At 42.7% G+C, this 13978-nt stretch overlaps 1 protein-coding gene across 1 annotated transcript in view; it reads left to right on the top strand.

The window, feature by feature from the left end:
- The window catches only part of LOC141984491 (uncharacterized), a 47198-nt gene extending 35943 nt beyond the window's left edge, over window positions 1-11255 (top strand). Inside the window, exons 2-4 of the mRNA XM_074947567.1 lie at window positions 5010-5095; window positions 9289-9829; window positions 10801-11255. Of these exons, the coding sequence (XP_074803668.1) occupies window positions 5087-5095; window positions 9289-9829; window positions 10801-11255 (1005 nt within the window). The 5' untranslated portion in view covers window positions 5010-5086. The remainder of the gene's footprint in view (window positions 1-5009; window positions 5096-9288; window positions 9830-10800) is intronic.
- The last annotated feature ends 2723 nt before the right edge of the window (window positions 11256-13978 follow it).

A 13978-nucleotide genomic window follows, 5' to 3' on the forward strand; every position in this document is an offset into this window, starting at 1 on the left:
GTTGCACTTTAACATTTTGTAACCGTCTCTTTTTTTAAAGGATCACTGCTGTTTTTGGTTGTAACTGAACCCAATATTTTGAAATCTTGTTATTTATTGTTTTTATCCACTTGTATTGCAGAGGTGCCCAGAGGCCCCAATCAGGATCAGAGCCCCATTGTGCTCGGTTTTAAGCAAATGGAACATATATTCTAAAAATCATCCCATTTTCATGTGCAGAGGCATTCTAATAAATGTTTGGATAAAAAATACAGTTGTATGAAATGGCCAGAAATAAACAGGTACTATCCATGCACAGATCCTAGGATTCCTAAGAAATCCGAAAATGCATATTAATTTCATAGTACAAGAGGCAGCTCTTACAGAGCAGCATTTTTTAAAATAGAAAAACACTTCATCAGATAAAGGGACCACAATAGCTCGCTATCTCACTGTTTTGAAAGAGTAATGTCGAAGGTCTGATTTAAACCCACAAAAACAGGGAAATTCAAAGTTAAGACTTCCACTCTCTGCATGTGTGCACTACATCACATACTGATCTGTAAACTGCCACAATACCCAGACACAACTGGGTGAGTTAAAGTCAATGTGGAAGATTTAATTCTTAATTTTTTTGCCCTGTGTTTATGTCAGAATCTTAGGTCCAAATTTTCAAAAGCAGAATCAGCAGTTGCTGTTACAGAAACATGGGCAACAATCAACCTATTTTCCATTCAGAAATCAGGTATTTACCTATACAAATAAATAGTTAGGCATGCAATAGCTTTATTACATCATGGTTAGTTTGGACCAGCACAATAGGTAAATGTGCACTTTGTGGATGTACTATTTGTACATGCATTTGAAAATTTTCCCTTTAATGTTCCTTCATTTTTGGATGTATTTAGTCCCCTTGCTCCTCCATTCTAACCACTTTGCCTACTTTATGAAATTTGTTCAGTAAGGATGTGACTTTATAGCACAAAAAACTACAGCTCACTTTTCTTCATATTATTGCTCATGTTCAATATTCCAGTATAATAGTATTACATTTCAAAGTTTGATTTAATTTTCAGATTAGTTTAAAAAAAAAAACATGCCAGTAAAGGCTTGATTCTACTCCTGTTTAAGTCCTTTGCAATAATCCTAATGAAGCAGGATTGGTCATAAATCTTGAAATTAGATGATTTAATATTTGTTAATCATTTTACTTTTGGAACAGATCCAGTAGTTAATGATTCTGAACTTTGCATTAAAATATTAGCTGATTTAACAAGAATAAAATTAGGGCCATATGCTTAGAATTTGGTAAATTGGCCACTTCACAAATATGAAAAGAAAATTGTGTGTAAGTGACTGTCCAAATAGTACTACGTTGACAATTCTCATGATTATAGCTGAGCAAAATTCAGAATTTCCATTCCACTGAATATTCCAATATTTTGACATTTGTTTTCACCCTGAAATGGAACAAAAGTTTCAAAAAAGGTATCTTGGAATATATCCCTAAGTCGAAGTGTTTCATTGGGGTGTGCTAAAACATTTTGTTTTGAGTCATTAAACAACATCTCCCTTAGAGGGAAGATTGTGGTGCATCGTTGGGGGTGTAGTCCATCCAAGGAGCTTGACACATAGGAAGGAATAGGGGCATAAAGCACCTGAACTACTCCTCTGTCCAGGCACTACAGCATCTCAGGCAAACACAGTTTAATGGTGTACTGACACCAAACTAAATGTTTCGTAGAGTCATAGAATCATAGAATATCAGGGTTCGAAGGGACCTCAGGAGGTCATCTAGTCCAACCCCCTGCTCAAAGCAGGACCAACTCCAACTAAATCATCCCAGCCAGGGCTTTGTCAAGCCAGGCCTTAAAAACCTCTAAGGATGGAGATTCCACCACCTCCCTAGGTAACCCATTCCAGGGCTTCACCACCCTCCTAGTGAAATAGTGTTTCCTAATATCCAACCTAGACCTCCCCCACTGCAACTTGAGACCATTACTCCTTGTTCTAACCCTAACCCTAAGCTACCACTGAGAACAGCCGAGCTCCATCCTCTTTGGAACCCCCCTTCAGGTAGTTGAAGGCTGCTATCAAATCCCCCCTCACTCTTCTCATCTGCAGACTAAATAACCCCAGTTCCCTCAGCCTCTCCTCGTAAGTCATGTGCCCCAGCCCCCTAATCATTTTCGTTGCCCTTCATTGGACTCTCTCCAATTTGTCCACACCCCTTCTGTAGTGGGGGGACCAAAACTGGACACAGTACTCCAGATGAGGCCTCACCAGTGCCGAAGAGAGGGGAATAATCACTTCCCTCTATCTGCTGGCAATGCTCCTACTAATACAGCCCAATACAGTTTCAGTTCAGTTCAACAAACTGATATTCCAATTTGAGTCAAACCAACCCCAAAGTAAATATTTTGTTTCAATTTTCCTAATGCAATACCAAAAAGTGTCAGCAAAATAACAGTTTTCCTATGGAAAATTTCAATTTTGTGGAAACTGCATTTTCTATCGAAAGTCATTTCAACCCAAGATTCCTAACCAGCTCTATTCATGACATTATTGCAAGTCTCATGATTTAAGGTGGGGTTTAAAAACCCATTCTTGAGCTCTTGAAAAGGGATTTTCTCATGATTTTCGCACTAACTAAAAATATCCATCCAATATTCTCCCATTGTTTCCAATAAGACTGAAGCTTTAGAAGGGAGTTGGATTGGGATGCAAAAGGTGGACAAAGATTAGAAGAAAACATACTGGAGACTGAAGAGATGCTACTCCCTTCCTTCTCCAAATGAAATCTTTTCATGCTATACAAGGTCAAATGTGCGCCCCCCCCCACCCCCACCCCCAATTCCTAGGATTTGGCTTTTTCAGTAACTCAAGCTATATCAAAACACACACCTTAAACTCCTTCCCCCTCTCTCCCCTAAAACTGGCTGTTCCTAGGATTTCCGGCAGGATCCCCATCAGTTAGACAATTGATTTTTCCTGTCCACATAGAAATATAGATTAAATAGTTACCTGGGTTTAGGTATACACACAATAGATATATGGATGGGATGGATGGATAGAAGATGTATGCTCATGCACACGCACCCACACAGATGCATATGTATATAGGGTGACATCCTGACGTCACTGAAGTCTATGGCAAAGCTCCGATTGACTTTAATGGAGACAGGATTTATGTCTTTTTGTATATGCATGTATAAAGTGAAACCTTTGTTAACAGTAGAGCTGGTCAGAAAATTTCTAATGGAATGTTTTTCCATTGGAAAATGCAAATTTGTGAAAAGCAAAATATCTTGGAGAAATATGTCAATTTCTATTAAAAATGAAAAAAAAGCATTTTGATAAGGTCAAAACATTCCATTTTGACATTTTCAGAATGGAATATTTTGATTTTACTTTCAAAGCAACATTTCGTTTAGAAGTTTTGTACATTTTTAAAAATGTTAAAGACAAAATCAGAACAAACACAATAATTTGATCAAAAAGAGTTGTTTCCATTGACCTGAAACATAATTTTTTTCTGGAATTATGTTTTGTGGGAAATTTTTTGTTTTTGTTCCATTTCAGAGCAAAAAAAATTTCCCAAACTGCAGAATTTCTTGCAAAATGGAAAATCTGGTTCCTGCAGAGTTCTAATTAACAGCCACCCCAGGAGCAGCAAAACCAAGTTATCTAGGAGATGGAGGTCTTGCAGGAACAGGCAGGATTGTAGATAGACTATGACTGACTTCATTGGGATTACAGCTGTAAGAATCTTCGGACTGGAACTGTGTTTCATCTGTGTCTTATAAAATATTGAACATACCTTAACAGATAACAAATAGTAATACACAGATATACATATAAGAGAAAAATTACTTGAAATGCTTTTTTAAAATTGGAAAAATAAAGCTCTGCATTTCCTTTTCGATACACTAGCAAATGCGAGACTAGCCGAAAAGTTTGCTGTATTTCAGAAAACTTTTGGATTTTTTTTTAAATGTCATTTACTGCTAAATGTACTGTATGACAGTTTGTAACAGGCTTGCATTTGTAGCTGACTGAAAGAACAGTATGCCATGAACCCCTCATTTTCATTTTGATATCTACATTTTCCATTTAAAAGTCTATGGAAGACATATAGTATTCACAACACAATGGTATTGTTTTATTTCATTTTTTAATATTTTCACGGTGAAAAAAATCATTATTGTTAAGTCCTCAGTTTCCCCTTTCAGACAGATAATTTTATTGTCGAGTTGATAGTTATAGCATTATGTCTTTTGCAGAGATGTTGCAAAAATTGTCATATTGTAGATGAATTTCAGACTCACTAGCACCTGCATTGCAAGGCCCAGAATATACTGTAAGTGATGCTATTATCTACCACAGAATCAATCCTTTTGTTGAGAAAGATTCAGATCTGAGACAACTAAAACCACAACTCATATGTGGAAATTAAATAGTCACTGAAGACTCCACAAAGAAGCAGCTCAAATTATACTCCCAATTCTCAGGTAGAAGATGGCAAATTATACTTCTGATTCACAAAGAGGAAAAAAATCAATCTGCAGGAAATGTGCTGATTTACATAGCAGAAATAATGGAAATTCAGGGAGAACACTTCAACATAAAAAGGCAGACAGAGGACAAGGATTTGCACCAGGCAGATAATGGAGAAAGGATTTTGCAGACTGAAAGCCGAGATAAAGGAAAATGGCATTTAGAAGGATGATGCAGGCCACCAGCACTTTGTCTAGAGAGCTATCTCTAAGAAAGCTGCAGTCAGAAAGGTGGTTTAAGAATTCTTTTATGTTTGATAATGGCATCCAAAGTGGACTGCCAACCTTCAAAGCCACTTCTTTCTATACAGAATCGTATTTGCCAGACGGCCTAAATGTTGGGCCATTTTCAGTTCTCATAGTAGCTGGTATGGGCAATTTCTGAAAGGTTCTCTTTATTAATATTAGTGCCTTTGAACTGTGATGTTCTGATACAATTTCAACCTGTTCATTCCATTTCTTTTCTGTTTACAGTGTTTAGGGAATAGATAAATGGACAGGCAACTGAAACAAACACCACAAGCAGAGTCAGACTGATACAGTCTCTTGCCATGCTTCAGGTAGGCAATAAGTATTAAATGCAGAGGTGAAAGTAAGCCGGTACGCCCTGGTACGGCGTACCGGTAAGAGCCAGTGCGCCGTACCGGGACCGGCTTTCCCAGACGGCAATTTAAAGCCCTGGGGTAGCGGCGGCAGGGCTGCGGTGGAGATTTAAAGGGTCCTGGAGCTCCAGCTGCTGCTACCGCCCCGGCTCTTTAAATCTCCACCTGAGCCCTGCTGCCGAAGCCCTGGGGTAGTGGCGGCGGGGCTCAGGCAAGGATTTAAAGGGCCCCGGAGCTCCAGCCCCCAGTACCCTCCCCGGGGCCCTTTAAATCCACGCCTGAGCCCTGCTGCCCGAGCCCTGGGGTAGCAGCGGTGGCGGGGCTCAGCCAGGGATTTAAAGGGCCCCGGAGCTCCAGCCCCCACTACCCTCCAGGGCCCTTTAAAACACCGACGGAGCCCAGCCGCTACCCCAGGGCTCGGGCAGCAGGGCTTAGGTGGGGATTTAAAGGGCTCGGGGCTCCGGCAGCCGCTACCACAGCGGAGCCCCAGGCCCTTTAAAGCTCTGCCAGAGCCCAGAGCCCTGGGGTAGCGGCAGCATCCGGGAGCCCCCAGGGCTCCTCAGTGATTTAAAGGGCCCGGGGCTCCACTGAGGTAGTGGCAACTGGAGCCCTAGGCCCTTTAAATCGCCCCCGAGCCCCGGGGTTCCCAGCCGCCTCTGCGGCTGGTAGCTCGGGGTGATTTAAAGGGACCCGGGCTCCCAGCCGCCACTACCAAAGAGGTGATTTAAAGGGCCCAGGGATTTAAGGCCCTGCCTCTTCTGGTTAAGGCCACGCCTCTTCTGGTTGAGGCCACGCCCCCTGCTCAGGACTCCGGCTTACCGGTAAATCCTCTAACTTACTTTCACCCCGATTAAATGTCTCATGCTTGTTCTTCTATGAAAGATGCTAACATGTCTCCCAACCCTGCAGAGTGAGAAGCGCCTCTTGCAAGCTCTCAAACTCCCACCTACTTTGTCGACATGGCCCAAAACAGAAGCTGCAAAAAAATAAATGAAAAAATCACCTAAACACTTTGGGCCTAATCCCACCACCTTTATGCACAGTGGGCCTGATCCAAAGATCACTGAAGTCAAAGAGACTCCCATTGGATTAGGTCCTTTGAGTATCACAGTAGCATAGACTAGATCCTGCAAGGGGGAGAGCACTGTGGCTTCATCCACAAAGCACTTAGGCATGTGCTTAACTTTAAGCACATGCATAAGACTCACTGAAGTCAATGGGAATAAGCACATATTATGTGCTTTGCTTATGTGGGGCCAGAGGGATCATCACCTCACAGAATTGGGCCCTGATTGAGTAGTCCCATTGATTAGAATGGGACTACAATGTAATAAGTAGGGCTGTTGATTAATCACAGTTAACTCTCGCAATTAACTAAAAAAAAGTAACTGTGATTAAAAAAATAATCATGATTAATCGCACTGTTAAACAATAGAATACCAATTGAAATTTATTGAATATTTTTGCATGTTTTTGTACATTTTCAAATATATTGATTTCTATTAGAACACAGAACACAATGTATACAGTGCTCACTTTATATTTTTATTACAAATATTTGCACTGTAAAAATGATGAACAAAAGAAACAGTAGTTTTCAATTCACCTTATACAAGTACTATAGAGCAATCTCTATCATGAAAGAGTAACTTACAAATGTAGATGTTTTTTGTTATATAACTGCACTCAAAAACAAAACAATGTAAAACTTTGGAGCCTACAAGTCCACTCAGTTCTACTTCTTGTTCAGCCAATCGCTAAGACAAACAAGTTTGTTTACATTTATGGGAGATACTGCTGCCTGCTTCTTATTTACAATGTCACCTGAAAGTGAGAAGAGGCGTTCACATGGAACTTTTGTAGCCGGCGTTGCAAGGTATTTATGTGCCAGATATGCTAAACATTCATATGCCCCTTCATGCTTCAGCCACCATTCTGGAGGACATACTTCCATGCTCATGATGTTCGTTAAAAAAATAGTGCGTTAATTAAATTTGTGACTGAACTTCTTGGCGAAGTATTGTATGTCTCCTGCTCTGTGTTTTACCCGCATTCTGCCATATATTTCATGTTATAGCAGTCTCGGATGATGACCCAGCACATGTTGTTTATTTTAAGAACACTTTCACAGCTGATCTGACAAAACGCAAAGAAGGTATCAATGTGAGATTTCTAAAGATAGCTACAGCACTCGACCCAAGGTTTAAGAATCTGAAGTGTCTTCCAAAATCTGAAAGGGACGAGGTTAGGACTGAGTGGACTTGTAAGCTCTAAAATTTTACATTGTTTTATTTTTGAATGCAGTTTTTTGTACATAATTCTACATTTGTGAGTTCAACTTTCATGATAAAGAGACTGCACTACAGTACTTTTATTAGGTGAATTGAAAATACTATTTCTTTTGTTTTTTACAGTGCAAATATTTGTAATCAAAAATAAATATAAAGTGAGCACTGTACTCTTTGTATTCTGTGTTGAAATTGAAATCAATATATTTGAAAATGTAGAAAACATCCAAAAATATTTAAATAAAATCGTATTCTATTATTATTTATCAGCGCGATTAATTTTTTTAATCGCTTGACAGCCCTTGTAATAAGGTATACTTAACTTTAGGAAGGCTGATAGAATTGGGCCCTTTATCATTTTGTATAAGTGGCTGGGCTTTAGTCCTCAAATATTCTTATATGTTAGACTGTTCGGGGCTCGAAGCCAGTGTGTGAGTAAATACACAGTATATACATTCAAGGAGCTTCCTTCATATAATTCAGATTGGAGATAATAGGGGAAATTGGAAGGGCATCACTCTCATTAAGATACTTGCTCTTTTAAAAAACAAAGAAAAACTAGACAAGGTGGAGGGAAGGGGAGGGAGAGAGGAAGACAAAGTGGAGCATACAGACAAACCTATGAAAAGTCTTTGGTGGAGCACATCAAGGTATGGGGAGGCAACTGCTCCTCTTGCCCCATAGCAAATGACACCCCTGCATACTTCAAGGCTGTTGTAGAAAGCTATTCCGGCACCTATAGAGAAATCTCAGTGATGCAGGCCCAGTACAGCACATTTTAAATTCAGATTCACTTTAGACCTGCCCTGAGATACCAATAATAGTACTAAACCAAACAAACGTGCTGGGGTGTCCTTATCTGTATCTATTGTCTTACCAAGTGAAACAGAACTGAGACTTCATAATTCTGATCACAGTTCTTTGGGATTCCAGACCTCAGCAACAAATTCAATATTTGCATCATTGTAAGGAAACTAAAAATACATTTCCAGGAAAATAATACATTCTTTCTAATCTGAGTCAAACCTAAAATTAATCAGCTATAATTATCAAACATTATTTAATTAAAACTATCTGCTCACCATCTGGTTATTTGTAGAAATTTGGGAATCTACTATTTCATATTAAATTCCTCCATTTAACAAATTATGTTAAACAATATATTTCTCCAGTATAATGTTTATGTAATTAATCTTTGTTCAAATTATATTTCCTGCCATTTGAGAGAAATTTGATTTGTAGAATAACAAGACAGTTGACCAACTCATTTTTTCTTCAGAATTGGCACCTTTAATCAAAGTCTCTTTAGATTTAAAATTAATGTTAACAGCATCAATAAAAAATAGTTACTTAGCAGAAGTAGTTTTAACAAGGAAGATCCTTTACCACATTTAACAAGCTGACCATTAAAAGTATAATTTAAAAATCCATTTGAAATGTAAATATATATATATATATATATATATACACACTATGACCAATGAAGAATAAAAATTAATGACTTGAAAAGAGAGCTAACTGCGTGCTTCTGCCTGGGCTGCACTACGAGTTTATGTCGGATTTAGCAGCATTACATCGAATTAACCCTGCACCCGTCCACACAACAAAGCCATTTCTTTCGACATAAAGAGCTCTTAAAACTGATTTCTGTACTCCTCCCCAATGAGGGGATTAGCACTGAAATCGACATCGCCATTTCGAATTAGGGTTAGTGTGGATGCAATTCAAAGGTATTGGCCTCCGGGAGCTATCCCACAGTGCACCATTGTGACAGCTGTGGACGGCACTCTGAACTCGGATGCACTGGCCAGGTGTACAGGAAAAGCCCCGGGAACTTTTGAATCTCATTTCCTGTTTGGCCAGGTGAGCTCATCAGCACAGGTGACCATGCAGTCCCAGAATCGAAAAAGAGCTCCAGCATGGACCGAACGGGAGGTACTGGATCCGATCGCTGTATGGGGAGAGGAATCCATGCTTTCAGAACTACGTTCCAAAAGACGAATTGCCAAAACATTTCAAAAAATCTCTGAGGCCATGAGGGACAGAGGCTACAGCAGGGATGCAACACAGTACTGCGTGAAATTTAAGGAGCTCAGACAAGCATACCAGAAAACCAAAGAATCAAACAGACGCTCCAGGACAGAGCCCCAGACATGCCGCTTCTACGCTGAGCTGCATGCAATTCTAGGGGGGGTCACCACCACTACCCCATCCCTGTCCGTGGACTCCGATAATGGGGTACTCTCTGCCATACCTGAGGATTTTGCGGATGGGGAAGATGAGGAGGAGGAGGAAGAGCCTGAGGAGAGCACACAGCACACTGTTCTCCCCGACAGCCAGGATCTTTTTCTCACCCTGACTGAAATACCCTCCCAACCCAACCAAGCCGGAGAAGGGACCTCTGGTGAGTGTACCTTTTTAAATATAATATGTTATAAAAGCAAGCATTTTTTAATGATTAAGTAGCCCTGAACAATTGGGATGCATTCGTGGCCAGTACAGCTACTGGAAAAGTCTATTAACGTGTCTGGGGATGGAGCAGAAATCCTCCAGGGACATCTCCATGAAGCTCTCCTGGAGATACTCTAAAAGCCTTTGCAGAAGGTTTCTGGGGAGGGCAGCCTTATTCTGTCCTCCATGGTAGGACACTTTACCACGCCAGGCCAGCAGCACGTAGTCTGGAATCATTGCGTAACAAAGTATGGCAGCATATGGTCCCGGTGTTTGCTGGCATTCAAGCAACATCCGTTCTTTATCTCTCTGTGCTATCCTCAGGAGAGTTATATCGTTCATGGTAACCTGGCTGAAATAGGGGAATTTAATTAAGGGGACATTCAGAGGTGGCCGTTCCTACTTGGCTGTTTGCCTGTGCCTGAAAAGAAATCCTCCCTGCAGTTAGCCATGCGGTTGGGGCGGGAGGGCATTGGCGCTGAGCTGTTCGCATTTAGCTAGCAGGGATCTTCCCTCATAACAGCCACACGGTGGGGGGAAGGGGTAAAGCGATCATCCCAGAGAATTGGATGGTGGGGGGGGGTAGTATGGTTTCTGCAGCTGCACATTAACAGCACTAAATGGCCAACTCAACATGCTTTGCTTGGTATGGGAGAGGAGGGCATTGCTGTTATGAAGGTTGCAGAAGCCGAAAGACTATGGCTTACCATGGCCTCCTGCAAGCTGAATTCTGTTGCCCAGCTCTGCGTGTGTGATCTCTAACACCAAAGCCGCAGACACTCAATATAAGATGCAAAATGCGACCTTGTACCAAAATCACATGTGCTATGTAATGTGAATAGTGTTGTTCACCGTGAAAGAGTGTAGCCATTGTTCTGTAAAATGTATCTTTTAAAATACTTCACTCCCTTTTTTTCCCTCCAGCAGCTGCAAATATTTCCAGCTTCCCTCCTCCGTCCCAAAGGCTATCTCAGATAAGTCTGCGAAAAAAACGCACACATGATGAAATGTTCTCCGACCTCATGCAGTTTTCCGGCACTGACAGAGCTGTGTGGAGGGACACAATAGCAGAGTACAGGAAAGTGGCCAATGAACGTGAGGAGAGGTGGTGGCAGGAAGATCAGAGGAGGCATGAGGCAATGCTGGAGCTACTGCAGGATCAAACGGACATGCTCCGGCGTCTGGTGGAGGTTCATGAACGGCAGCAGGATCACAGACTGCCACTGCAGGCCCTGTTTAACCGCCCTCCCTCCTCCCCAAGTTCCATAGCCTCCTCACCCAGACGCCCAAGAACATGGGTGGGGAGGCTCCAGGCACCCAACCACTCCACCCCAGTGGACAGCCCAAGCAACAGAAGGCTGTCATTCAAGAAGTTTTAAAGTGGCCTTTTCCTTCCATCCTCCCCTCCTCCCACACCCCACCCAGGCTACCTTGTGAGTTATCTCCCTATTTTTATAATCAATTAATAAAGAATACGTGTTTTTTAAACGGTAGTGACTTTATTTCCTTTGCAAGCAAGCTGTGATCGGGAGGGGGGGGGCAGGTGACTTACAGGGAATTTAGAGGCAACCAAGGGAGCAGGTTTTCATCACAGAGAAACAAACAGAAGTGTCACACAGTACCCTGGCCAGTCATGAAACTGGTTTTCAAAGCTTCTCTGATGCACAGCGCTTCCTGCTATGCTCTTCTAACCGCCCTGGTGTCTGGCTGCGTGTATTCAGCGGCCAGGCGATTTGCATCAACCTCCCACCCCGCCATAAATGTCTCCCTCTTACTCTCACAGAGATTGTGGAGCACACAGCAAGCAGCAATAACAATGGGAATATTGGTTTCGCTGAGGTCTGACCAAGTCAGTAAACTGCACCAGCGACCCTTTAAATGTCCAAATGCACACTCTAGCACCATTCTGCACTTGCTCAGCCTATAGTTGAACAGCTCCTGACTACTGTCCAGGGTGCCTGTGTACGGCTTCATGAGCCAGGGCATTAAGGGGTAGGCTGGGTCCCCAAAGATAACTATAGGCATTTCAAAATCCCCAACAGTTATTTTCTGGTCTGGGAAGTAAATCCCTTCCTGCAGCCATTTAAACAGACCAGAGTTCCTGAAGATGCGAGCATCATGAACCTTTCCCGGCCATCCCACATCGATGTTGGTGAAACGTCCCTTGTGATCCATCAGTGCTTGCAGCACCATTGAAAAGTACCCCTTGCGGTTTATGTACTGGCTGCCCTGGTGGTCCGGTCCCAAGATAGGGATATGCGTTCCGTCTATAGCTCCACCACAGTTAGGGAATCCCATTGAAGCAAAGCCATCTAGTATGACCTGCACATTTCCCAGAGTCATTACCTTTGATAGCAGCAGCTCAATGATTGCGTTGGCTACTTGCATCACAGCAACCCCCACAATAGATTTGCCCACTCTAAATTGATTACCAACTGACCGGTAGCTGTCTGGCGTTGCAAGCTTCCAGAGGGCTATTGCCACTCGCTTGTGAACTGTGAGAGCTGCTCTCATCTTGGTATTCTTGCGCTTCAGGGCAGGGGAAAGCAAGTCACAAAGTTCCATAGAAGTGCCCTTATGCATGCGAAAGTTTCGGAGCCACTGGGAATCATCACAAACCTGCAACACTATGCGGTCCCACCACTCTGTGCTTGTTTCCCGGGTCCAAGATCGGCGTTCCACGGCATGAGCCTGCCCCAGTAACACCATGATCTCCAAATTGCTGGGGACCGCGGTTTTAGAGAATTCTGTGTTCATGTCCTCATCACCGCGCTGCCGTCGCCTCCTCACCTGGTTTCTCAGGTGCTGGTTCTGCATAAACTGAACGATAATGTGCGAGGTGTTTACAATGGTCATAACTGCTGCGGTGAGCTGAATGGGGTCCATGCTTGCTGTGCTATGGCATCTGCTTGGGCAATCCAGGGAAAAGGGTGTGAAACGATTGTCTGCCGTTGCTCTGATGGAGGGAGGGGTGACTGACAACATGGCTCACAGGGTTGACTTACAGGGAATTAAAATCAACAAAGGGGGTGGTTTTGCATCAAGGAGAAACAGAATGGCCCCCTCAAAGATAGAACTCAAAACCCTGGGTTTAGCAGGCCGTTGATTTAACGGAGGGAGGGAGGAGAAAATGAATACAAAACAAATCTGGTCTATTTCTTGTTTTGATCCACTTCATCTATCTTTATACATCTTGCTGGCAGCAGACTGTGCAGTACGACTGCTGGCCATCATCATGTCCTGGGTGCTTGGCAGAAGACAGTGCAGTATGACTGCTGGCCATCGTCGTCTCCTGGCTGCTCATTAAAAGACGGTGAAGCAGGACTTAATCGCCATGAGATGAAACTTCAAAGGGTAATGACCTGGCTGAGTCACTCCCATGTTTGCCCAGGTGCCCCGACCTCATTGAGGTCAGTTAAAAGAGCACCCTGGAGTACGTCAATGATAGCTACCAGTCATACTGAGCTGTCTGCTGCCAAAAGGCAATGAGCAGCTGCTGTGTAACAATGCAGTACCGTGTCTGCCAGCACCCAGGAGATGTACAGCGACAGTGAGCTGAGCGGGCTCCATGCTTGCTGTGGTATGGCGTCTGCTCGGGTAACCCAGGAGAAAAGGCATGAAACGATTGTCTGCCGTTGCTTTCATGGAGGGAGGGAGGGAGGGAAGGGGGGCCTGACGATATGTACTCAGAACCACCCATGCAATGTTTTTGCCCCATCAGGCATTGGGATTTCTACCCAGAATTCAAATGGGTGGCAGAGACTGCGGGAACTGTGGGATAGCTACCCACAGTGCAACTCTCCGGAAGTCGACAGTTGCCTTGATACTGTGGACACACTCCAACGACTAAATGCACTTAGAGCATTTGTGTGGGGACACACACAATCGACTGTATAAAAACACTTTCTACAAAACCGAATTCTAGAAATTCGACCTAATTTCGTAGTGTAGATATGTGATTCAACATCATTCATCTCTCTCAACAGATATAGAGATCATCTATACAACAATGTAGAATTGATGCTAAAATAGTAAAAAAGCATACCATGAAAAGGGTACAAACAGGGACATCAATATTATGAATGAATGAGAGTCATGACTT

The sequence above is a fragment of the Natator depressus genome, chromosome 3, assembly GCF_965152275.1.
Source record: "Natator depressus isolate rNatDep1 chromosome 3, rNatDep2.hap1, whole genome shotgun sequence".
Classification (NCBI taxonomy): Eukaryota; Metazoa; Chordata; order Testudines; family Cheloniidae; genus Natator; species Natator depressus.